The sequence below is a fragment of the Camellia sinensis genome, chromosome 14 (assembly GCF_055761805.1).
Source record: "Camellia sinensis isolate YWXY chromosome 14, ASM5576180v1, whole genome shotgun sequence".
Taxonomy (NCBI): domain Eukaryota; kingdom Viridiplantae; phylum Streptophyta; class Magnoliopsida; order Ericales; family Theaceae; genus Camellia; species Camellia sinensis.
The window spans coordinates 93,457,474-93,483,749 of NC_138974.1; the positions used below are offsets into that span (position 1 = coordinate 93,457,474).

The 26,276-nt window shown below is 34.5% G+C and overlaps 3 protein-coding genes and 1 long non-coding RNA gene across 27 annotated transcripts; all 4 read right to left on the reverse strand.

The window, feature by feature from the left end:
- Positions 1-1,180: 1,180 nt before the first annotated feature.
- Positions 1,181-8,440, reverse strand: LOC145807679 (uncharacterized). Of its 24 annotated transcripts, none has more exons than XM_082906293.1 (9): positions 7,929-8,440; positions 7,384-7,463; positions 5,358-5,449; positions 4,396-4,628; positions 4,074-4,287; positions 3,869-3,961; positions 3,665-3,772; positions 2,666-2,767; positions 1,181-1,641 (listed from the first exon to the last, which is right to left on the reverse strand). In XM_082906293.1, the coding sequence occupies exons 4-9, from the start codon at positions 4,410-4,412 to the stop codon at positions 1,327-1,329; spliced, it is 849 nt and encodes a 282-aa protein (XP_082762419.1). In that variant the 5' UTR covers positions 4,413-4,628; positions 5,358-5,449; positions 7,384-7,463; positions 7,929-8,440; the 3' UTR covers positions 1,181-1,326. The 24 variants fall into 24 exon arrangements, 23 of the variants coding, with proteins under 23 accessions (XP_082762419.1, XP_082762418.1, XP_082762417.1 ...); XM_082906292.1 differs by having other exon boundaries at positions 4,396-4,670; XM_082906291.1 differs by having other exon boundaries at positions 4,396-4,767.
- A 1,935-nt stretch (positions 8,441-10,375) lies between these two features.
- On the reverse strand, positions 10,376-11,205 carry LOC145807750 (uncharacterized). Its single transcript, XR_014351108.1, has 2 exons — positions 10,933-11,205; positions 10,376-10,639 (listed from the first exon to the last, which is right to left on the reverse strand). It is a non-coding gene; the product is annotated as an uncharacterized LOC145807750 (long non-coding RNA).
- A 508-nt stretch (positions 11,206-11,713) lies between these two features.
- Positions 11,714-14,645, reverse strand: LOC145807501 (uncharacterized). Its single transcript, XM_082905835.1, has 6 exons — positions 14,540-14,645; positions 14,196-14,464; positions 13,874-14,086; positions 13,730-13,795; positions 12,524-12,592; positions 11,714-11,999 (listed from the first exon to the last, which is right to left on the reverse strand). Exons 1-6 carry the CDS (start codon positions 14,628-14,630, stop codon positions 11,841-11,843), a joined length of 867 nt encoding a protein of 288 aa, XP_082761961.1. The 5' UTR covers positions 14,631-14,645; the 3' UTR covers positions 11,714-11,840.
- Positions 14,646-15,791: 1,146 nt separating this feature from the next.
- LOC114287301 (phenylalanine N-monooxygenase CYP79D16-like) lies at positions 15,792-21,633 on the reverse strand. Its single transcript, XM_028230612.2, has 2 exons — positions 20,691-21,633; positions 15,792-16,466 (listed from the first exon to the last, which is right to left on the reverse strand). The coding sequence occupies exons 1-2, from the start codon at positions 21,630-21,632 to the stop codon at positions 15,834-15,836; spliced, it is 1,575 nt and encodes a 524-aa protein (XP_028086413.2). The 5' UTR covers position 21,633; the 3' UTR covers positions 15,792-15,833.
- Between the last annotated feature and the right edge of the window lie 4,643 nt (positions 21,634-26,276).

Sequence of the window (26,276 nt, forward strand, 5' to 3'; positions counted from 1 at the left end):
ATTTGAATTAATCTAATTAATTCAGTTTGAATCAAATTTTAATTAAATTTCACCATAGACTCTAAAAATTATGCTAATCACAATGGTATAATCAATTTCGGTTTCTGTTGTCTCTGTGGCCTTCAATTTCAATTTATTACAGCATACATAACATATTTTCCTATGGCGGATATATATGATTTCAAAACTACACATAATCATATAATTAGCATCCAAATTCACACCAAGCACATATTCACAAGTATAATTAAGGATTAACATTATAATACAGAACGCGGTTGCCATAGAATCCTCTTTGGAATTCAAGGAAAACATTGTGGATCAATGTGTCTATCATAAGATCTCTGAGAGTATATTTATTTTTTTAGTGCTATATGTTGATTACATCTTACTAGCTGGCAGTGACATAAGTCTATTGCATGAAACTAAAAGATTTCTTTTAAAGAATTTTGAGATTAAAGATCTTGGTGATACATCTTTTGTGATAGGCATTCAAATTGTAGATCACATGGTATAGTTGGCTTATCATAGAATGCATATGTCAAAAGGATACACAGTACATTTGGTAAGTAAACTTTTGTGCACTAGATGATGCACCCATTGATAAGGGTGATAAATTAACACTACAACAAAAAAAGATTTTTACGACACCAAATGCACTTTGTGGATACTATTCTACGACGTGCAGCGTCACGTCATATTATGACCAATCATAAAAATTCATTTACTTTCAATGACATGCCATAGTATGCCGTTAAAAACTAATTAACAGCAGATCTTGTGCGTCGTTTTTACTTTTTCTACGACTACTTTTGCATGCCGTTATTTGGTGGGATAAATAACAACGCCGATTGTACGCCTATGTAATACAATAACTTGCTCAGCCTGCCATATATAAGTAGAACATACCACGACATTTGTGGAATGCTGTGAAATATTTCATATAATGGCCTAATTTGCTTGTTGTAGAATGTGCATTATATATTTATTTATATTTTTAATTCAGCAAGTTCTATTTTGACATGTTTTGTGCAATCTAACATTACAAACAAGCTTCACAAAATATCAATCAACCACCAAAATATTGTTTCAAATATAAAAAATGAACTATATCCATAAATTATGAACATTCAAAAATTGTCAATATATACATTCCAAACATCCAAAAACTAACCGAAAGTTCAAAACCATCCAAAAGGACTATCTTTAAGTTATAAATTATCCAAAAGGTTATAAACCATCCAAAATTGTACATATATAAGTTTGTAAACATTATCCAAAATTATTAAAAGATTATAGAAATCTATTCATCAAAGTCCTCAAAAACTATCTATAGATGTTAGGATTTCTACTAAAAGTCAAAGCTAATGAAATGTGTTGGCCAAGAAACAGTACTTCCAATAGCATCCTCAAGCACACACATCCCAAGATAAGGCGAAACAATGGCGCATTGAGTATGACTTGGTTAACCCATACTTTCCAACACCCAGGGCCAAGAGGCACGTGATGTATTAATGCTTTAGAATCTATTGATGCAATTGTGCCTTCTGCAACCACCACCTTTGTTCCATCCCAATTCAACAATTTGCATTTGGCATTGTCCAAGGATCCCTCATTTCCGGTTTCATTTGTATCATGCAACTATCATGAAAGCAATATTAAGGTTATTATTAATGCCATATAAAATTTACCCAAATATCTTCATCGCTTTCACTGTTTTCGTCACCCTAAAAAAATTGTAATACAATATCAAGTTATATTTGTTTACTCAAATTCAGTAGACGATGTAGGATGTATATGAAAATATGACAAAAGCTCTTGAGTAGAAAAGCAAGTAAGCAAACAAAAGCACAAGCATGAGAAAAATGCAAATGAGTAAATTAATACAAAATTTATCCAAATATTTTGTTGTGAGTGCATCCTACGTTCATCACCTCTGTGCAGCCTATGTTCACCTCTACTGTTTTCCTCACCCTAAAAAAATTATAATACAATGGCAAGAAGCATTTGTTTACTCAAATTTAGAATCTTAATGTAATCCATATGCAAAATAACAAGCTTAAGTAGAAAAGCAAGCAAGCAAAAGCATAAGCATGAGAAATGTGCAAGTTTACCTAAGTTTCTCCATGTAAATGTCCATTTACCCCTTTACTTGGCTTCTACAAGTATTAATCAATTTTTTATTTTTTACAAACTTTGTGAAATATCCTTCTATCTACGATAGAAAGTGCATGTGACGAGCAATTATGATTTTAATAAATGTACACAAGACCCATTATGATAATAAATTTAAGTAAGAAATCTATGGACTGTGTAGTTTTTTTTCATAAAATTAGAAAAACAACAGAGAGCTAGAAAAAGCTACTTGGGTTTCTCCATGAGAATTTTTCTTGCCCATTGCATCTTCGCTTGGTTCCTACAAGTTTTAATTGAAATTTTTTTAAAAACTTTTATGAAACATCAATATATATAACATATATTGTCACATTATTAATTTATTTATTTTTACATCGTTTTGCGTTTTTCCTTTTAACATTTTAGCTTCCATCTCCCGGAGTTCTTGTTCTAAGAGTAGCAATTTTTGATTTCGTTTTATCATGTTTTGATTTTGGTATGCTTGTGCATCAACTTTCAATGACAATGCTCCAAATCCAAGCCCTCTTACACTACCACGCCGTTCTGAACCAAACGCTTGAACAATTGCATCATCTTTGATAGACGTTGGCCCTTCTTCGATAAAAGGCTTGTGAATCTCTTGAAAATTATTCTGCAATATATAACATTTATGATAAGGAACCCAAGTCAGACAATATAATATGTATACATTTTAATGATATTGCTTCTCCAAATGGTTTGTAGAAAGTTTTAAATAGGTTTTACAAAAAGTCTTTAGTTTCCAAATTGTGGAGACATAATTCTTTTGGGATTTTGAGTTGTTCTAATGTATATAAAACTAAGAACTTTTCTTATTCAAATGGAGAACATGCTTTAGATATATATTTATATATATTTGAATTTATTGAAGCTCTCTTTCCTAACCCTAGGTATGTTGCCTAGAATTTCTTAATCTTTTTAATCCCCCCACCCCCACCCACCCACCCACCCACTCACTCACTTTAAAGCCCTTCAAAGTATTGTATCGTATCTGTTTCAACACAATCTTCCTACTAAAAACCTTAATCTACATGCCTATTCCTATTTTCCTTGTAATGTAGCACAGTAAAACAAACTAAGCAACAAAGTCACTGTTTAGAGCTTAGGAACAGCTCTTTAACAGCCCCCGGAGCCCATATTTCCTTAGTGAAATGAGCAATTCAATATTACAAAATGGTAAAAACACTGAAGTGAGTAATTTAGTATGAACTACTCTAAACAGTAAGCAAACACAATCTTTCAAGTTGCAACAGAACAACTGTAACAGAACAGCTGCAGCAGTTGCAACCACAGCTCAGTCCAACAGAGCAATTGCATCAGATTGCAAATATATTCAAGTTCTTTGATTTTCTTTAATTTTAACATGAGGGGCAAGTGTAAAGCAACAACCAGTAATCTTTCAATTGAATTGAATGAAATCATAAGCTTTAATAACATATTAAGCTTTAGAAGGTTCAGTATAATTTAATACATAGTTATAATGTAATATATACATTAAGCTAATTCATACCATTGCGTCCTGAAGCACTGCATTGACAGGTTTCTCCTTCTGTCTTGTATGCCATTTGATCCAAACATCCACTCTAGATATGGAATTTGGGTCTTGGTTTTGATTTTTCTGAAATAAATAAATAAATAAAACATAGTACAAAATGGTTTAGCAACAAAATTAAAATGCTTTCGAAATAAATGTCGTCTACATTGCCAAGCTCACCATGTCTTCCTCTAGTCGTGCATAGCCTTTTCTACTCATCATGTGTAACACCTTCTGCTTTTCTCTCATCTTTTTGAATTTTTCACTCTTTTGCTGAGTATAAACATTTGAAATGTCCACATTTTTTAAGGATTTCTAATCTTTATCTTAATTGTTATGAAAATAAATGAGCTTCTACATAAAATTGTTATGAAAAAAAACTTACAATGTAGCTTTTTGAAAGTCGATTTTTCACAAATGCCTTCCACCCAGCCAATCCAATCTTTTCAGGTTGGGTGAAGGCAATATTGCGTGCTAAATGACCTTTACCTACTACAATGAGAGTTCTTATTTTCATGATAGTTCGGACTTGTAATTGTGCCATAATTTTGTGAACTTTTGCATCACATGAGTCTTGTATCATGTATTTTATATCTAAACTGCATTTTTATATAAACAAACATTTAGTATTAGAAGAGGGGGGGAAATAATGAATTGTTGTATAAAAATTAACTAGATAAGCATACTACCTTCACACAAGCCCATACCTTATCCTTAATCTCATTTGGAACTTTCGACCAATAATTGATATTAATTGGCACCATCTCCCAAGCTAAGATCCCTTCCAAGGTTGATACGTGCACTGATTCTTGTTCTATCGGTTGGTTTTTTTCATTGATGTCGATCTCATCACACTTTTGTTTGCCTTTGTCATGCATCTTTAACTTTGACGGCCCCCTAGTTTTCTTCTTTGGTTCTTGACCAAAGTCAGCTACTTCAGCTGCATTTGGTGATTCAATTTGTCGAGTATTGGAACCTATATCTGAAATTCTAATGGGTCCATCATTTCTATTATCCATTGTGGCAGCAGCTATAGCTTCTTGCTCTTTCCTATGTCTTTTTGCTGCCTTTTTAGAACTCTTTTATGACATATGAAAAAATAAAGACAAGGCAGCCAATAATTGGTCCAAAATGTGTACCTAAAATAAATAAATTAGAAAAAAAAAAAAAAAAACACTTGTTTGAAAGTTATCTCTACACACATTGTTGGTTGGCAACTTCAAGGGGGCATAGTTTTATGTTTTTATACAAATTATGCATACGTTTCCTTTCTTTAATAATATGCCAATGAATTCAAATGCACTTGGGACATGACCCTCCCAATTAAAGAGAACAAATCACATATCATCCAATGAACAACTCAAACATAGGATGTATAAACGTTTGAATCATAAGATTCATATTATTGATGGCTGAGAAAACAACTTCCAGTCAATAGTGCTTATATGACCCATTACATCATTGTTGAAACAACTCTTCATTTTTTAGAACATAAATATATATATATATATATATATTAAATAAAAGTCAATATTTTATCTCCTTTTCTTCCCTTAGTGCCTTTGGGAGAAAAAAATATAGATTATAGACTCAAAAAAAAAAAAAAAAAGTTCTAAAAAAATTAACACAATAACGAATAATACATGAAAAGGAGTAGTTCAACACTAACCTTTGAATCAGTAGGATCCTTGCAGATTGCTTTATGCAAATAAATAATTAGGTACCAGATTAATAAGGAACATTTGAATCCAGCTTGCAACTCTAACATAAAATGAAAAAATAAGTAGATAAGCATCAATTACTAACAAAGATAATGATCTGGAAATTGTATCATCTAGAAACAAGTTTATACATTATTACCGAGCATTCACTTCTATATTGGAATGAATCAAAATGCATGTTACAGTTAGCAGCAACATTCGCACTAATCTTATGATTATGGCCTTCCTTTTAATGAAAAAATGTTATGATGGAAAAAGACAGATTTTTTTTTTGAGAGGGGTAATTAAGTCATAAAAAAAGACAAAGAGATACAGGAATACAAGGGGCATTCCCCAGGCTACTATACAAAAAATATAACCAACAGCCAAAAGAAAAAAGCCTAAGAAACTACAATAGAAATATGCCCAACAGCCTAAGCAACTACACTAGAAATAAAGTCTAAAAAAGTCTAAACAAACAACAGCAAAAAAGAAACCCAGAAGACAATGACAGCAGGCTATTAAAAAAGCCCAATCTGTTCAATTACCGCATATGAAAAATGGGGGAATTGAACAAAAACAAAATCGAGCTAATATAACCACACAAATGACAACAACCAAATAAAGTACACAATACCACACAAGACCTATACAAAACCAACAATCTATATAGATAACAGGCAGTAAGAACAGATCAGCCCATGCATGTAGACAACAAGCAGACAGCAATCAACAGAAACAACTCCAGCCTGTAGCACTAGCAGGCAGCAAATAGACAGCCAGCACAAGCAACAAGAAGCAGACAGCTAGCACCAACAATCTCACAAACAGAAAAGAATCACAAGAATGCAGATAGAAAAGAATATAAAAAACCAGCAACCATTCAACTTAATCAAGCTAGGAATCCATTAAACCGAGGTGGACACCAAGCTCCAAGACACAAGAGCCTGAGCAACAAGGATCAAAACCAACTAATGAATATACTGGACAACTCATAGAAGTCAAGCAGTAAACCAATTCTCATAAAGACCTCCCATTCAACTCACACAGATACTCAACAGATAAGAGAAAATTTTAGAGATACTAGTTCAAAGACAATATAGGAATCTCACCACCACTCAACCCTCATCAAAAAACCCATATCCTATTATGAAAAACTCACTTACTTAACCCTCCTCCCTAACCTCTGTACTAGCTAGAACTTGCAGTAGGCAAACAATTAGAAACATATAGTAACAACTCAAGACAATATAGGATTCTCACCACCATTCAACCCTCATCAGAAACTCATATCTTATTTTGAGAACTCATTCATCATTGACTCAACCCTCTTCCCTAACTCATTGTGCCAGCTAGAACTTGCAATGAGCAAACTGTTAGAGATTTATATCTAGTTCACTCAACCTTCAGCAGCTTACATCACTCACACAAACCTACTTTAAGAGCTCACATTACTCAACTCTCCTCCCTACACACAGGCCAGCTGAGTTGAAGCACAACTTGCATTAAAAGTGAGTTAAAAAGAAGTTCAATATGTGACTCACATCACTCAACCCTCATCAAATATACAAGCCATACAGAAACCTGCTCTACACACAGTTAGTAATAGCTTTGATTACAGAAACAGGCAAAGACCATTCTTTCAGGAACCAGTCATTAGATAAGTTAGATTTGAAACTCTTGATAGATAGCACCCTGTATCTGACCATGTCCCTGATCCTACTAACAATGGCCACCTCCTTAAAATTTGTAAACTTTACTACTTATTTGAATTTTTTTTTCTTTCAAACTTCCCCTGAAGCGTAATTTCCCTAATAATTTACTCATGAAACATGAGAAATATCAAAACTTTTCAACAACAAATTTCAAACAAATAATAAACAAGGCAGTGATTCAAAGTCAAAAACTAACATTTAGTAAACAAACATGTGCAATATAAGAGCCAAACCAACAAGATAAACCCACAAAACAATAAAAATAAATAAATAAACTTACCAAGCTTGACTTCACTTTCTCCATAAACTCAATGTTCTTGAAACTCTCGAAAATCTCCGAAGATGAACTCTTCTGCTCAACTATATATATATATATATATATATGCATTTGAGAGAATCAATGGATCAAATTTCATGAAATTAGAATTTCAGAAAATTAAATTAGGGAAAACTGAATTCCCACAACAAAATCTGTTATCAACAATTCCACTACTTGACCAAATCTGGTTATACATATATACATACATACATACATACATATGTACATATATATATATATATATATATATTGTATATGTATTGAAAGGGGACAACAACATATATTGTACAATGCTGGATAAGCAGGTGTTAGGGTTTTTAGGGGGATTTGCTAAGGGGGGAAAAAGGGCAGTGGAGATGTCACAGGTTTAGGGAGAGGGGTTCAGTGGTATGTTTAGGGAAAGGGTTTAGTAGACAAGGGGATGTAAGAGAGAGAGAGAGAGAGAGAGAGAGAGAGAGAGAGAGAGAGAGAGAGGAATATAAGGAAATAGAAGAAGAGTTCCATACCTGAAATTGTTTGAAGAGAGGAGAGAACAAGGTTGTTAATAAAGGCACGAAATGGAGAAGACAAAAATCGTCTTTGCCTCTTCTTTTTCCCAGGAGGGTCGACTGCCGGTGTCAAAGAAAGAGGAAGAACATAGAGAAACAGAGGAAAACGGGATTGCTTTGTTGAGGAAGGAAGCAGACAAGTCAATGGACTACCGTGTTTGCCTCTTGATCTCCACCGATTCAATTGTTTGTAGAACTTTGAAGAACAAAATGGACTGTCGTGTTTGCCTCTCGATCTCCACCGATTCAATTGATTGTAGAACTTTGAAGAACAATGGTTGAAGAAACTATCAGTGTCTTTCAGGAACAAGGGTTTGAAGAAAATGGACTGCCGTTTATTCCCTCTCTTTCTTAGAAATTATCAGTGTCTTTGATAATAAAAAAATAAATTAAATATATTTTTTTGGTAAGTGGCGCCACAAATTATTGGGTTTTGGCGCCTTAATTTTTTTGCTCATACCATTCACGACATATATGGTGAGCCGGGAAAAGTGACATATTTTTAACGACCGACATATGTGTATCGTATATAATTAATGTATTAACGAGATGTCATATATGTGTCATAGAAAGTTTTATTATTTACAGTTAAAATTACAAGCTGTAAAAAAATTATCATTTTTATCATTAACGGCCTACGCAATAGATACGCCGTGGTTAGGATAGTATTTATGACATGCAAAAAAAGTAAGTTGTAAAAGTGAGAAACTACAACTTGCATTCAGGCCTCGTTTGGGAATAGGTTATTTTAGTAACTTTTTGACTAAAATATGAGGTGAAAAAAACTAGTATGTTTGGAATGACTTTTTAGCTTTTTACGAAAATATGTGCAAAAAGTAGAGAGAAATGAGAATCTTTGACTTTTTTGTAAAAGTTGTTAGCTTTTTGATTTTTTTAGTAACTTTTTGATTTTTAGGCCAAAATAGCCACTTGCCAAACGAGGCATCATTGTATGTCGTTGATGTGGTGCCATAAAAAATCAATTTTGTTGTAGTGTAAATTTGCTCAAATACCTAAGGAAACAAATAGAGCACATCCTTTATGCTTCAGCAGTAGAGCGCCTCATGTATTATCAAGTTTGTACGCATCTAGACATTGCGTACGCAAATGAAATATTTAGCAAATATTTATGCACTTTTGGACTTCAAGTTGTAAATTATATTGAGAAGTCACTAAGAATTTATTGTGATAATAAAGTTATTGAACATTATTCTAAAAATGACAAGAGTTTGTCAAAATCAAAACATATTGACATAAAATTTCTTATCTCAATGAAAATAGTTCTGAATCATCATGTGTCAATTGAGTATATTAGGACAGACTTCATGATTGTGGATCCGTTTACTAAGGACTTACCATATAAAGCGTTCAAGGAGCATGTAGCTCATATGAGAGTAGTTAGTTCTAGTGATGTGTTTTGTTAGTAGGAGTTTATATTACTCTTTTTTTAGTTAATTGACACTTGTAATGACGACTTTAAGTTTTTGGACGATTCTCAAATAAAGATGTATTTTTTTTATTGTGGTTAAACATAAAGTTTGAAAAGATAATACATGAACTCTTTTGAGTTATAAAGTCGGACCAATTGGAAATAGATATGATAAGGGATCATTTTTCATAAAATTTTCATGTTACACATCCATACTTGATCTATGTCATTGATAACATTGGTATTTGCGACCATAGATGGATCTTGCAGCGATAAATGTGACAAATGCCGCTATGATCTTATATTGATGTCTTTTAGTGGACTAGATTGTTTCAGAGATGACGCTAATAAATTTTAACAGTAAAAGTTTGAACTCATAAAGTTAACAATATTATCAAGTTGACCTATATGGTCCAAGTGGGAGATTGTAAGGAATTTTCTGTAGGTGGGCCTACATAGATCAAATAATTATACATTATATACTGTTAAATGAAATATGAGTAGTGTCGGTTAGACCCATTAAATTATGATCCATACAGGAATATGATCGGGTCATGGACATGTCTCTGATAGCATATATTTTTTTATCATGCTATGTACATTAAAGGAGTATGGATTAAACCATATGTGTAGGGACTAGTTTATGCCCACTTGTAATTCAATTTATTTATGATGGGCTAATATGGAATTGAGACTTTCACTACTAAAAAAATCACTTTTTGCGACAGCTATAAACCGTCGCAAATAATAAAAAACAGTCGCAAAAAACTTTTTGCGACGGCCCATGCGACGGCAAATGGGGGTCGCGAATATGGGGGTGGCAAATACTTTTTGCGACGGCAAAACAACGGTCGCAAATTATTTGCGACCACCTAAATTACTTATGGCGACCGCTATTTTGCCGTCGCAAAAAATTAAAAATAAAAATAAAAATAAATAAATGAAAGTGTAGCGTTAAGCACTCTAGGAATAACAATGACAAGAATTCAGACAGTATAGCATTATAGTTTTATTGAACATTCTATTTGAGTCTCAAAATTTGAGCTACATGTAAAAGTTATTACAACTAAAAACTTGAAAAAAGTTCTTTTATGAAAAAAATACAATCTAGAACTGGCCAATCTTCTCATCAATTTTCTTGCTCGGGTGTTTCTCACTCTATCAATGAACTGGCATAACACCTTGCACCCATATTCATCAAAATCATTTGAGCAAACACTTCCACTAATGCTTTGGCAACCTATAATTGATGCCAACCAAAATGTCACAAGCAACAAAGATGAATTATTTCACTATAAAAGTGAGAGCAGAAGTCCTTCCAGATTCATGGGGTTAATTTTTGGAGCGCATGTGCATGTGTAAGCAAGTGCACACATAATTATTCTATGTCAGATGAACATAAGAAAGACTAGAAAATATAACCAAAATTCTGGTTATCAGAACAAAAACAAGTGAAACAAGAGGGATTGCGGGAACTATAATATGTATAATAGAACTACTAGTGTAATCTATTGCCAAATTAAAAAAACCAACCTTTATTGGGTTGATCCTCATTTCCCTCAGAAATTCCAAGTTATCAACCTGAAAGCTAAGGAACTTCCTGTCAATATAGCACATAAGAGTAGAATCTCAAATGCATACTATAACTAAAATTACATAAGCTAATGTGCAGCTGTCAAGGTATGTATATAGCTTCGCTAGAATGTATAAATATCTGGCTAATCTAAAATTTGTCTATAGAATTTTACTAGCACATAAGAGTAGAATCTCAAATGAAACGTGAAGCCTTTAGTCAGAAAGTCAGGCTTTAGCTTTTCCCCTTCTCAAATAATGTATCATCAAAGATTATAAATGTGGTCACTTAGCCAGCAGTCCAATTTCTAATTGAATGAATATGAGAAAAGGTACGAGGGTAAGAAACCAGATTTCTAATATCAACTTCTACTTTCCAGTAAGGAAAAAATTGGAGAAAAAAATCTATTACAAGACAAATTTGGTTTAGTAAGAGATATCAAGATATAGTCAGAGCAAAGAAAATGACATGAAGCCCAAAGTAGCTAGAAGACTTGTAATAAAATTTATGCATGTCACCTAGTTAGCCAGATGCGGTAATAGCAATACTAAAAAGTTAGAAAGTCCACCCTAAAAACCAAAATATATTTAAGATGCCTCCAAAGAATAGATCAAAGGAATAATATTTCCTCAAACAACGTTATGACTCCATTTGGCTGTTTCCTGAACCACTGCCAAGTTGAAACTATAATGCCAGGGTGGAAATGGCCGTTCTACATTAAATAACCTTAGTCCACATTCACACTTTTTTAGTTCTCACCAGATACATGGCAATGCTTCAATGTAAACAAATCTAACGCCAGTTAAATAGATAATGACATATGAGTCATCAAATCTTATCCTCATTCAAATTTCAAGCATGCCATATTTCAAGCATGCCATACAAACAAAAAGGGTTGACATGAGATGGTAGAACATACCCGATTACCATCCAGATCAAACTCCTTCCCAATTGATTCCATGACCAGCTGCTGTAAATACCTACTAAATAATAATAGGCTATCCTTGTAAGGAAGAACAACCATATCCTGTGCAAATTCAAAAAAACCAAAACATTAGTGTGTTTGGTTTCAATTTTCTGGATTCAATTTTCAGAAAATTGAGTTTTTTGTTTTTTTTTGTTTTTAGTGAATGTCGTTAAAATTTTAAGCAATTTTTTTTACTTTTTTAGATGTACCTTACTTAAATGTATCCAAAAAGGAAAATATTTGTAAAAAAATATTTTAAAAAATCAATAAATACACAAGAATACAAAAAATATACTGAATTCTCGTTGTTTTTTTTTTTTGGTATTTAGTGAATTTTCTAAAGATTTTTTTCACAAATATTATACTTTTTAAGTGTATTTATGTTAGAAGTATCTAAAAATTAAAAATATTACTTAGAATATTAAAAAAGTTCAGTAAAATAAATAAATAAATAAGTAAAACAAAAAAATTTCAATTTTCTGAAAAGTGAATCTTGAAAATCCAAACCAAACAAGCTTAGGAGCGAAAATGCAATAAAACATAGTGAGACAGAATGCAGAAAAAAAGACAAATTGAAGCAATACCTTGGATCCTACTCCATCAGAAGCCCAATACCAGCATAAAGCTAGCAATGCTGCAGGGTTATTCCTCACCTTAAAAAAAAAAAAATTAGAAACAAATTAATTAAATAAAATCCAAAAACGAGATTTTGATATTCTTTCTCATAATTCCTTATTCCTACTTTTCAGTCAATTATGCAATCTCACACCATGTTCACATGGAAAGTAGAAATGAAAAATGTATTCCACTATCCTATTTCAATTACAATAATGCTATAATGACCACATTTTCTTACCATGTTTTGTTACCATCTCATGTGCCAAAACTACATTGGTAACAAGCACAAGTGGCGAGACTCATTAAAACAATATAGTGTTGACACATAAGGTGGTTCAAAAATTATGGTAAGAAAGGATGGTTATCCTAACATTATTGTTTCAATTATCTTAGAAGGCATTAGAAAATCAATTCAAGAGATATGTCCTCTAAACATAGTGTTTATTTCCCCGAAAAAAAGTACTGAAGTAGTTGGCAATCCAACTAAATTAAACATGCAGTTCTATCGATTGATCGCTCTCCGGTGGCTACAGCTCTATCAGTTTATCAAAAAGTGGATGAGATACTCCTTAGACATTAAAGCAGCATAACAAACATTCCGATTGATGAATTGCACAAAGCAAAGCCAAAAAAGAATGCCAAGTACTGCTTGGGAAACAACTGAATTCAGAACAACATCTGGAGGAAAATTGATAAACTAGAAAAACAAGAATTATAGTGCAGTGAAAGATTCGTTGGGTTGTGTAATTTTTGCAATGGTTTGATTGAACAGCTTTCTTGTAATGTAATGGTCTAATTTAACAGCTTTCTTGAGCAATTCCAAACCGACTTAATTAATCATTCATAATTAAGAACAGAACCAGCCAATTTTTATCTCCAATTTCATTAGACCTCACAAAAGGTACACAACACTGGTAGGAGACACGCCTCAGGTCCTCAACATATAACAATACCTTTGTATAGCCAAAAAGAGATGGACAACCCTTTGCAAGGCCAGAAAAAGAAATATGGAGGAGAAGAATAAGAAGATGAAGAAAGCAAAGAACATGAAAATGCCTTTCCCACATTTGTAGAAAAGCCTTCAGTCAGTAACTCAAATGAAAAAAATACTATCACAAGACAACAATGTTTTATGGTAGTATAAGAGGAGAAAATGAATAACAAATCTTTACCACAGTGGTCCTATTTGCCTCATCCATCAATGATGCACCAGCAAGCATTTCTTTAATGTCAATTCCCTGAAATAAGCATTTGTTATAAATTACTGAATAATGGAAAAAATGACACACTGAATTCTGAAAATAGAGATAACTGACCTGAAGCGCTGCAGGAAGCAGACCAACTGCAGACATTTTAGAGGTTCTACCACCCACCCTGTGCTCACATACCCTCACACTTGTCCAAAGTTTTTTTAACAGTTCGTCCACAAAAAATTTACATAGAGAAGGTTCCCAAGGGGCAGGAGGACCATCACCATTAACGTATTCATATTCGTTGCCAGATATGTGTTCTGTACATTGAACTCTTACCTATCGAACATGATGAGCAAGTAGAAAGATCAATACCATATCTTTTTTGGGTGAATAATATCAATTCAATATCAAGAATGGTTTTTACATGGCAAAAAAATTGCAATACCTCTTTGATTATAGTTGCCAAATTTTCAGCCACCTCATGTGACAGAAAGTAACTCGAAGGAACGAATGGCACAGAATTACATTTCCTTTTTTCATTCGGAAGCTCAGAGTGCTCATCATCTGCAGCCATAGTGTCCGTATTTCCATTTTTCTGACATGTGAGAAGACATGTATGTTGAAACTCGTAAGGCTCATAATACAATGGTAGACCATCAGCTGTAGCCAGAAATTTGGGTCGAAAGCGGTGAACTGAATTTAGTATATCTTCATCTGCAGAAAAACACACTCACCGTGAGATAAAACTCAAATCATGGTTGCATATACATGAGATTGTTAAACCCATACATATTTCTGCGACATGGTTTAGTGATGGCTGAACGAGATTGTGGAAAGAACACCATTCTTCTTCAGGGGCCAACACTAGTGCAGCTTTCATTTCATCAAAGTGTAAAAGTTGTTTCAGCTGATCAAGACGGAGCTTATCCTTTAAGAAGTAGACAAACGAATAAATTTTCGAATTCCATTGAGAAAGACAATCTTCCAGAAATTCAAGTGTAACAAACTACTTTACCTTGTAAACACGTTGCCAAAACTGAAATGCACAAAGGTTTGCCATAAATACCATTTCCTTTCTACCAGTTAGGGCAGTACTCTTATCATCTCCAGAATAATAGCAGTCAGTGTACTCTGCATACTGAAGAATATATGCAATTGATCAGAAAGAGGAATTGTTTGAGTAATCAAATGAAATAATGAAATTCTGAAGCTTAACAATTTAATAAATATACCAAAATTTCCTGCGCAAAAGGACGTAGAATAGGTAAAGGCTGTGTATCCATCAATACACCAAGTAGAATGCGATTCTATGCTAGAAATTGAAACTAAATGACATGAAATCGCGAAAAACAGAAATTACAAAGAACAGAATTCCAAATAATATTGAAGGCGTCGATCATAAGAAGAAATCGCAAAGAACAGAAATTGAAGAACAGAAATCGCGAAGGGCAGATGAATGCATCGATCCAAACCCTAGCAAATGCATATACAGAAAGTATGCGAGAGAGATCAAGAGATATTGACAGATCGAGAGAGAGAGAGAGAGAGATTCATACCGTTGTTCTTCAGACGACGATGGGCGAGCGAGAGAAAGAGAACGATGTCAAGAGAAGAGTTTGAGCGAGCCAGTGCCAGACTAGGGCAAATATAAATAAAAGAAAATAGGGAAAATAAAAACCTTGAAAAATGTTATCATATTTTTTGCTACGGTTAAATAGACGGTCGCAAAAAAATAGACGCAAAAAGTCAATTTTCTAGTAGTGTTTATTAATATGTGGTTAAGGTCCCCACTCCAACCCTAGCCTCCATCTCACATTTTTTCGTCGGTGTGAGAGAGAAACAAAAGTAGAGTCTGGAGTGGAAGATAATAACCACAAAGAAGTCTACTGCTTGGATTACCACCATCAATAATGTCAAGCACGCAACTATTATTGTTTTCTTTTATTGATTTGACTTAAAATATTGGGATTTAAATTTCTATTGAAATCTCACAATCTCATCTCCTCTCAACTGCTTTAATCATAGATTTTGTAGCTCATGCATTATGTAGCTTATGCATTATGTAGACAACTTCTAGTCTTGTTCAAACTGAAAGATACAAGTTCTCAAGCAACCTTGGCTTTGCTAGAGCAAATAGAGGTTTAGCAAGCAATAAGTCACTCACAGACTCTTTAAGCTCAATTTGTGACGCAGTGGGTGGCAAGTTCCAAGTGAACCCTTGGAGGAGCCTAGCCATTAGCATCACAGTCATGGTAGACCCCAGTGTAACTCCTGCACATCCACGTCTTCCAATGCTGAACGATAACATGCGCAAATTAGGATCAATGAGAAGAACATCCGAGCCATCATCTTTGAGGTGGCGCTCTGGTTTAAACTTGAGTGGCTCGTCCCAAACTCTAGGGTTTCGGCCGAGTCCAGGGCGACTTAGCAACACATGGCTACCATTCGGAATGAAGTAGTTGGCAATTGTGGTGTCGCAGATGGAAACGTGAGGAACGTTGAAGGGCGCAATGGGGTGGAGACGAAAGGATTCTTTCACGCATGACTTGATGTAATTGAGTTGTGAGAGATCAGATTCTTGAACTAGTCTTTCTTTGCCTACCACTCTATCCAATTCCTTAACGGCTCTTTCTAAGGTCTCAGATTGATTTATCATTTCGGCAAGTGCCCATTCCACTGCATTTGATGGGTTGTCCACTGTTGCTATCATCAACTCCTGTATATACATGTTTGGAATGATTTTAAAATTTTGACTTTTTATGAAAAGATATTTAAAAAGTAGAGAGGTGATATGATAAAAAAAAAGGATAAAAAAGGGGTAAATTATACAAATAGTCGCTATAGTTTACACGATATATCAATTTGGTCTCTGTTATTTTAATTTGCTCGATTTTGCCTCTTAATTTAACGGATTATGTCATTTTAGTCCAATAAATAACGATTGTTACGTTTGATGAACGAAAAGTCAAACTATGTGTCAATTTGGTCCCTATCAAAATTGAGCAAATTAAAACAATAGGGACCAAATTGACACATTGTATAAACTATAAGGATCAAATTAACACATTGTGTAGATTTTCTGTCCACCAAATTTAACAACCGTTATTTATTGGAATAAAATGACACAATCTGTTAAATTAAGGGACAAAATTGAATAAATTGAAACAACAATGACCAAATTCAAACATCGTATAAACTACAAGGACCATTTGTATAATTTACCTAAAAAAAAGTGTACTTTTGTTGAGGATGCCAAATAGGGCCTAATTTTAAGATCTCCACTGCATTTTCTAAAGATTTTCAAAGGGAAGATTTTTGAGACCCTAAAAAATTTCTCACAATTTAATCTACAATAATGTGGTCTGATAAGTGTTAGTTTTTTATTAGTCATATACTCAGTTTTGCAGGGCTCACCACCTTTGCTACATCATTGTGAATGCATTCATAAGTGCAAAATACGAGTATCTAGCATTGTTGTTTCCAAATACTCATAAAAATTTAACACTGTTCTCTCTGTCTCAAAATATTGCTCCCTTTTAGGAAATCTAACTTTTTTTTTTTATAGTACAATCATTACATTTCAAAATGTTAAATTTCCAAAACCATCATTTGATTTAAAATTAAAATAGTACATTTTTTTTTGAGAATATCAATTACCATAATTACACCGTTTGTTTTTTTTATAGTACAATCATTACATTTCAAAATGTTAAATTTTCAAAACCATCATTTGATTTAAAATTAAAATAGTACATTTTTTTTTGAGAATATCAATTACCATAATTACACCTTTTGTGTATATTAATATCAATGAAAGAATGGCAAAATATGAAATTCATGTTGTACTTGATTTTTAAAAAGGAACTAATATTTTGGGATAATAAAAAATGGAATAATGAACTAATATTTTGGGACGGAGGAAGTATTTTAAATTAAAAATAATCATACTGCAACTATATAATGATATAACAATATTACATCCTTCTAATTTATCACCTATAAATGATTTTTAATGATGTGATATTGAAGTTAGACTCCACATGATGGAATGTTTGACAAATCAAAATTTAACACTTATTAGACACATCATTAGAGACGATTTTAAAGGATGATAAATTATGTGTCTTAAGTATTTTTGATAGTGAAAAAAGGGAAATTAAACATTGAGTTATACTTAAAAAAGGGAAATTAAACATTGAATAATTTCTCAATAACGATGACAAAAACTGGAAATAAAAGTGTAAAACTGTTGTACTTATTTCACCGACTCAAGAGAAATCATGATGTTCATGACCAAATTTATTTCAGCATTTAACTCATTTCCTAGATGTACTGGTGCCCTTTTTGGGTTTTGATTTTTTTTTTTTTTTCATATGTATATAAAGAAAAAAATTTAAACAAAAATAATATTTAAAATAAAATATCTATAATATTTTTGAAATTACAAGAACAAGAATGATTGTTTTTATTGAAATGAAGGGATCATAACAAGTCATATTTTTATATATGAAAATTTTGTAAAAAAAATCTCAATATAATGATAATATCTATAATTATTAATATATAAATATAATTAATCTCACTATATATATATATGAAAATTATTGAAATGTTATTTTTTTATTAAGGCTTCGTTTGGGAAGCCATGGTTTGGGCTTTTTTGGCTATTTTAGCCACAAAAAACAAAATAGGCTATTTTAGCCATAACAAACAAAACATCACATCCAACCCATAATCATTACATTCTTTTCTCACAAAAAAACTCAAAAAAGCCAAAAAGCTCTTCCCAAACCAAGCTTTTAAGCCCAGGTTAAAATAGCCAAAAAAACCAAAAAACTAAAAAACCAACCCACTTCCCAAACGGAGACTAACAATAAAACCTTTATTAATTAAGAATTAAGGTAAAACCTTATATCCAACATCAATAAAAAAGGAAACAAAGCACAAGAATTATGCTATAAGCATCAAAGCATAGACTTTAATTCTTAGGTTGCCACCAAAGAAAATGCAAAATCATCTGCAGCATAATACAGTGGTTGAGAAGAATTCAACCAAACCCAAGCAATGACAACACTAATAAAGGTACAATGATACAACCAGCAACAGGGTTATTTTATAAAGTAGGATAAGAGTAGATTTTTTTTTTTTTTGACTTTCTATTTTAAATAAAATTGTAAAAAATAGAGAGGTAGTGCGATTTAAAAATGTCAAAAAACTAAAAAGCTAACTTTTAACTATAAGAAGTTATTGGTTGATCTTAGGTAGCACTACGTGGTATCTCAATAATGTTGTGATGGATGAAAAGATAAATACTTTATAAATTTATATTGAGTGATCGATAAATATAAAAAAAATATAGTAAATTATGATTAATAAAAAATATGATCCCGTAATAATTAGGACTAACTAATAATATTTCAACAATCACAATAGAGGCTAGGTTGTAGACAAAGTCAGACACTGAAAAGTACACATCATGCAATTACTGGGGAGCAAGGATCCTCGGCTGCCGTTTTCGGCAGCCGTTCCATCAGCCCCCAAAACGACGTTGTTTTGGGGTTTTTTTGATTTTTTTTCTTCTCTTCTTCCTCGTCGAGTTCGACAGAACTAGAGGGGAGGGGAGGGGAGGGGAAGGAGAGAGAGGGGGAGGGGAGGGGAAGAAGAGCCGCCGGTGGGCCGGACTGGAGGGGGCCATAACCAGTGGAGGAGGAGGAGGAGGAGGAGGCGGAGGAGACGACGGTGCGGCGGTGCTGCGACGGCCGGCGGCGAGGCGACGAGCTGCGACGGCGACGATCGGACCTCCCCCTCCCTCCTCCCTCCCCTCCCCTCCCCTCTGGTTTTGGATCATCGAAGAGAGAGAGAGAGAGAGAAAACAAGAAGGAAGAAGAAGAAAGAAAAAAAAAAAAAAAACCCCCAAAACGACGTCGTTTTGGGGGCTGCCGGGTAGGGCGGCCGATGATCCAAATTCATTACTGGGACGTTACTCACATACATATGGATCATGAAAAAATATCACGAAAATAATCATGAAAGATTCTTCACCTTTAGATTACTCATACAATAAAACACCACACACTAATCATACATTAATTAAGGGATGAAAAATCTTCATGATAAATTTCATGATATATTTTTTGTGATCCCTAGCATTATTGATGATATTATGTATTAATGTGACGTAATATTATCATTAAATTTTTAAGTAAATTATTAATATATTTTAATAGTTAGATTTCATTTTTATCAAGTCTTATTAAATTGTCTCTAAAAATAATTTTTTGTGATAATGCTTGTCATTAAAAATTAATAATTTTAGTGCCTTTTTTTGTCACAATTTTTATAAATTGTTCCTAAAAACATATAATTATTGATATTTTTCTGTAATTAATTTTTTAAACTGTCAGTGAAAGTTAAAAATTTGTGACTTTTTTTATGATGATTTTTTTAAACTGTTAGTAAAACTTATAATTAGTGATATTTTTTGTAACAAAATTTTTAAACTATCAATGAAAATTAACAATTAGTCTTTTTTTTAACAGTGTTTGATGAAAAAAGCCATCAATTATCATAGGACCTATTAGATAATAAATTCACTTATTAAGATCTACACATAAATCCCTCTAAATTTTTACTCAAATTTTGTACAAAAAAATTTATTTTATCATTATATAATTTATTTTAAGACTTAAATATATGTTTTTTTTATATTGTCCATAATACACTAATTATAACTAACACTATCGTTTTGATTTTACTTAAAATTAATCATAAAATTTTATGTGAAATATTTTGTAATAATTTATTTAAATTTTTGAATTTAATATTAAATTAAAAATTATTAAATTTTAAAATTAGCGTAATTTATTTAAGCGTCTTAATTTAATTTTCTGATTCCGCAGCAAGGAGATGGAGGGCTAGGAGATGGAGGATAGATACTTACGACGATCTGTGCTTTGATCTCTTCCGATGAGAGTAATGGAGTACCATTTGTGTCTTTAAGCATAATGAGAACATCAAGTAAGTCCTCTTGATTTCTCTTTGTACCATCATTCCATTGTTTGATCCTCTCATCAATTATGGGATCTTGATATTTCACTACACTTGCAATGGCCTTCCTCATGATCTTTTCATGGCCATCCAAATCAAGACGACCTCTCAAGAATGGTAAATAATCAGAGACACAGAAAGAGTAAAGGTACGAAAGAATGGTGAAAAGCGCACCGATGTGCTCTTCTTCTTCAACACCTGGTCCTCCATCTTCTCGCCCGCGCCCGAAGAACCTCTTGTTAAAAATCATCCTCCTTATCACATTCCCGCAGTAGTGTTGTGCGACAACCCTTACGTTTACCACACCGCTTGTTGAAGAATTCATGCACATTTTGTACACAAAATTGACGAGATGATCAGCTTCTTCGGCTCTCTTGTCGTGAAGCCAAAGATGTCTAGCTGGTGAAAGGACATCAGAAGCGAGGACTCTCCTCATCTTCTTCCATTGTTCTCCCAAAGGCACAAGTGCGGTTGATAAGTATCCTCTACTCGCAATTTTTGCAGACAAACAATCAGGTCTGGAGGCGAAAACAGCGTCTTGTCTTTTTAAGAACTCTTGTGCGATTTCTGGAGAAGTGATTGGAATTACATGAATGTTGCCAACACGGATACACATTATCTCGACGTTCATTTCCTTCATCAGTTTGTGTATCCATCGGAATGTAGGCTTGTTTTTTAGCATTTCTGGGAGGTTTCCAATGAAAGGCCATGGTTTTGGCCCTGGAGGCAGCAAGTCTGTATTGATTTTCTTGCGAAAGAGCGAGAAAATCAATGCCATTAAGAGAAGAGTTGGGCATAAGCTCAAGAGAATTGATGGAATGGAAATGGTAGCCATTTCAAAGTGTAGAATGGGAATGTAGTAAGAGTCGAAATTTATGGCAAAGTTTGTGGCTACCACTACGAGTAAATTGTTAACAACAATGCTAGGTATCATGAAAAATCTTTCATGAAAATAATCATGAAAACTTTGTGACCTTTGAATTATACTTAAAATAAAGCAGCACACACTAATCAAGGTAATCCAAGGATCATAACTCTTTCATGACCATTTTCATGAAAAAAATTTCATGATCCCTAACTTTTTTCAATTGTTAATGCTTTGTATGTGCTCAATAACACACATATATAGTTGCCACTCACTAGGACTAATTTCATTTATGTAAATTACAGCCCAAAATTTAAGTGATGAGTAGGAGGACTCATCTTCTATAAGATTATTCTTTTCAATTTGACTTTTTTTTTTTCTAAAAAAAAATTTAAGAAAAATTGGATGTTGGTACCACTTTACACACATTTCAATTAATCTCGAGAATCGCTCACTTGCAAAGCCCATTTAAAACTGGAGCAGTTGAGCGACGGAATTAGATTTACAACTAATATATGCTTTATTTTATTGAATCGCCCACTTGTATATATATATTTTAAATTTTGTTTTTATAAATATATATACATATATATATATAGTTTGTGGACCCTACACTTACTTATAGCATACTTCAACAAACATCTAAATACATCTTTAGAGTACACACTCACTTTCTACATTAACAAACGCTTGACTCATTTTTATCACTTTTTATCATATAATATATACTTTAACAAACAAATTTAAAAACATCACTGGAAATGTTTTAAGAAAATACATGTGAAAGCGGCAAATGAGTGGATTAGATATTCCAATCTTTTTCTCCAATAGAAAAAGTAGATACTACATATATAGAGTTATACTACAGATCTACAATTTAGATTTTCAAATTTATCTACAATGATGTGGTAACAGAGGTAGACCCTACATAATTGACTACATAACAAATCAAAAATTAACATGTACTCTGCCACATTATTTTGAATCTATTTATAAGAGATTATTTGTTAGTCTTAAACATTTTTCATATATATATATATATATATATTGCCAAAATCTTCCTTATCTTTTTTAGTTAGATTTTATTAATGGTAATGCAATTTTACCCCTAATAACAATATTCACATTGATAGTGAAAATATTCAATACTGTGAACATTCACATTGTCGATGTGAATGTTCATATTGTCAATGTGAAGCTTCACACTGTCAAATATGAATATTCCCAATACGAAATTACTAAGTGTTTAAAAAATATTTATAAAAATAAAATTATCCATAAAATGAAGAAATCTACAACGTGCACGTTGTAAGAAAGTTATGATTTTTTATGATAAATGTTATGATTATTTGTGATGTATGTTATGATATTTTGTGGTAAAGTTATGAATAATGAATTCATGGTGTGCATCTTAAAATTAGAGATGATAATATTATGAGATTTTGTAATTTTTGTTATGATAGTTTGAAGTTTCGTTATGACACTTTATAATGAAAAAAAAGGGTTGATTTTTGTAGTAGAAAAGTTACGGTATTTTGTATTTAAGTCATAAAATTTTGGAAAATGTTATGAAAAACATACTGTGGGGATATATTTTTTGGATACCAACACGTGGCATGGCGACGCCGACGTGTCAGCCGAAGTGCCACGTGTTGTGGTAGTTACGCCGAGGTGATCTCGGAGTTGCCGAGGTTATCTCCGAAGATATCGGAATCCAAGATAAGCGGATAAGGGACAAGAGTCCTAGGACAAAGAGGAGACTTAGCTAAGATAAGGATAAAACTCTTAGGGAGTTTATCTTTATCTCTTGAGAAATCCAAAGTAAGCACTAAATGGGAGTCCATAGAAGTCATGCTTCTAGTGGGACTAGGATTGAGTTGGCTATAAAAGAGAGGCACCCCCGTGGGTCTAAGGTACGCAGTTTTATACTCAAGCTTGTGAGTTTAGCACTTGATTATCTTTGAGAGATATACTGACTTGATCATCGGAGTGCCCCGAGTGGAAGAGCCACCGCCGGAGCCTTTTTCTTTCTGTTACAGGTTACTAAAGCCATCTATTCTGCCGGTGCTCTCCAGCTGATTACTAGGCGGGCAGTGTGGTAAGAAAATCGCCCACACAATTTGGCGCCGTCTGTGGGAATCTTAGAAGAATAGATGGCCAGTGACGGACAGAGGGAAAACATTGGGGGCGACACTCCTGTTGGGAGTGGTAGACCAATTGACCTTGACGTTGAAGGAGACAACCACAGTACAGAAAATCATGACCAGGGCCACGGAGAAAAAGACGTCGGCCAGGAGGGCGACGCTTCAAAAAAGACAAACCAAAGCAAGTACTATAACGAAGATAACCTTCAGGTTTGGAGGGATAGGTGCCTACGAAGGGATGAGGCAGTAAAAGACTTGGCAAACAAGCTGGCAGACCTACAGTCAGTGGTCAACTTCATGATGCAAAACAATGTTATGCAGTCACCATACCCGCTGCAAGATACGCCGATGCCAGCAATTAATACCCAGAAAGGAGGAAGAAAAGCAATCCCCGAAGCCCCTCAGCACACTAGGAGTGGAAGCCACTCTCACCAACCTTCTAGGGAAGTCGGACGAGAGGAACCAAGGCAAGAAGAGTCCCGAAGGACACATCGCATGAAGGATCCAGGGCCCAAAGAACATCGGCATATTCAAGGGCAAGCACTCTGCTTTGATACAACCCATGGAGAAAGATCAAAACAGGCCCACCACGAGGCCGAAAGTAGTGTGCCGAAAAGATTGAAGTCCAGAGATAGCCGAGCTCCAGGTAGGAGTAAGGAAGACTTGAGGGACTACTTCAAAAGGAGGCAGCAGAATGCTGAAGCCGAGGTGACTTCCAAAGTTAAGCCGAGAACACCATTCTCGGTGGAACTTGACAAATTTGAAGCACCAAAGAGATTCAGTATGCCGAGGTTCCAAATTTATGATGGTAAGTCAGACCCCAACTTTCATATTGGACTATACCTGAACTCAATGGCATTATACAGTGGGAACGAGCCATTGCTCTGCAAAGTATTTCCCTCATCCTTTGGGGAAATTGCATCCGATTGGTTCCATAAGCTACCAAAGGGAAGCGTGAAGACATGGGAAGGCCTGGCTGAGATGTTTGTGGCCAGGTTTGTAACAAACAAACTACAGCCCTTGAGGGTCGACACCCTGATGGCTTTAAGAATCACCAAGGAAGAAGGCCTTAGGGCCTACGCGAAAAGATACTACGAGGTGTTCAATCGAATACCCGAATGCAACCAAGAAGTGGCGGTCGTATCTTTCAAGAACGGCCTCAAAGATGACTGCCCACTACGGAAGTCTTTGGCAAAAACACTGCCAAAAAGCATGGAAGAACTCATGGCAAGAATTAAGAAGTACGCCAGAGCCGAGGATGATACATCGGGAAACAAAGAGATAAAGCAGGAGAAAGGAAACGGCTCGCCAAAGCGAGGCCGAGGCAACAACGGACCGACCAAACAAGAAACAGAATTAAAGGGTAAACATGCAGTGACGACGGTGTTCCGAATTCCTATCCATAAAGTCTTGGATCAAATACAAAACCAACCCTATTTCAGAACTCCAGTAAGAACACCAGGGGAATTCATGGGAAGAAACGTTGGTAGGCGTTGTGCTTACCACAATGAAGAAGGGCACCCAACTCAGGGTTGTAGAGCCCTAAAAGCACACTTAGAAGACTTGGTAAGACAAGGCCATCTGAGGGACCTTATTGATGAAGCCAGGACAAGAGAAGAACAGGCAAGATTGCCTCAAGCACCAGCAGCTCCACCACCTCTAGCACAGCAACCGTAGGCAGCAGGGCCAAGGGTGGTTAATGCGATCCACTCAAGGGTCAACGAGAACGAAGTCAGAGGAGAAACCCAGATGGTAAGGCATTTACAGCATGTCTACCAAATCGGGGAAAAAAGACCCCGGCCTGAAGAAAGCCAAGGACCAATGATAACCTTCACCGAAGTCGACCTAGAGATGGTCCAGCATCCGCATAATGATGCCTTGGTAGTATCCCTCCAGGTTGGGAAATGCCAAGTAAAACGCATCCTAATAGATCAAGGCAGTTCTTATGACATCATGTACGTCAGATGTTACAAGGAGCTGGGCCTTCATCCTGACGACCTGGAACAATCCAGCAACCCTATGGTCGGCTTCAATGGAACGCCGACATGGCCACTGGGCGCAGCAAGCGTGGAAGTACAAGCTGGTACTAAGAAGATCAAAACAGAATTTATGGCGATTGACACACCCTCACCATATAACATCATATTGGGAAGACCATAGTTGCATGCAATGGGGGCAGTTCCCTCAACATTGCATCAACTACTACGGTTCCCCATAGAACATGGAATTGAAGAAGTCAGAGGAGATCAACTGCAGGCAAAAAGTTGCTCCATGGCAGCAACAAAGTCCACTTGCAACATTCGAGAGCCAAAAGAGGCAGAAATTGAAGACGAGGACATGGAGGTCCTAGATGATGTCGGCAAGGAGCCAACCAAAAAGAGTGAAGAGACACTAAAGAAAATCCTAGTCCAGGAGGGCGATGAAGAACGCTTCTTTCTTCTCGGTTCAGGCTTAGCCGAAGAAGAGGAAA

What these genes read in the sequence shown, in the direction of transcription:
- LOC145807679 (XM_082906288.1), bottom strand. Translation starts at nt 4,707, where the DNA reads ATGGATAATAGAAATGATGGACCCATTAGAATTTCAGATATAGGTTCC. An exon ending in AGGTATGGGCTTGTGTGAAG is followed by an intron (nt 3,773 to 4,377) that starts GTAGTATGCTTA and finishes TATTTATTTCAG; the next exon opens with AAAAATCAAAACCAAGACCC. An exon ending in CAGTGCTTCAGGACGCAATG is followed by an intron (nt 2,768 to 3,664) that starts GTATGAATTAGC and finishes TATATATTGCAG; the next exon opens with AATAATTTTCAAGAGATTCA.
- LOC145807501 (XM_082905835.1), bottom strand. Translation starts at nt 14,630, where the DNA reads ATGAAAGCTGCACTAGTGTTGGCCCCTGAAGAAGAATGGTGTTCTTTC. An exon ending in AAACCATGTCGCAGAAATAT is followed by an intron (nt 14,465 to 14,539) that starts GTATGGGTTTAA and finishes GTTTTTCTGCAG; the next exon opens with ATGAAGATATACTAAATTCA. An exon ending in TGCTTCCTGCAGCGCTTCAG is followed by an intron (nt 13,796 to 13,873) that starts GTCAGTTATCTC and finishes TGCTTATTTCAG; the next exon opens with GGAATTGACATTAAAGAAAT.
- LOC114287301 (XM_028230612.2), bottom strand. Translation starts at nt 21,632, where the DNA reads ATGGCTACCATTTCCATTCCATCAATTCTCTTGAGCTTATGCCCAACT. An exon ending in AGATCAAAGCACAGATCGTC is followed by an intron (nt 16,467 to 20,690) that starts GTAAGTATCTAT and finishes ATGTATATACAG; the next exon opens with GAGTTGATGATAGCAACAGT.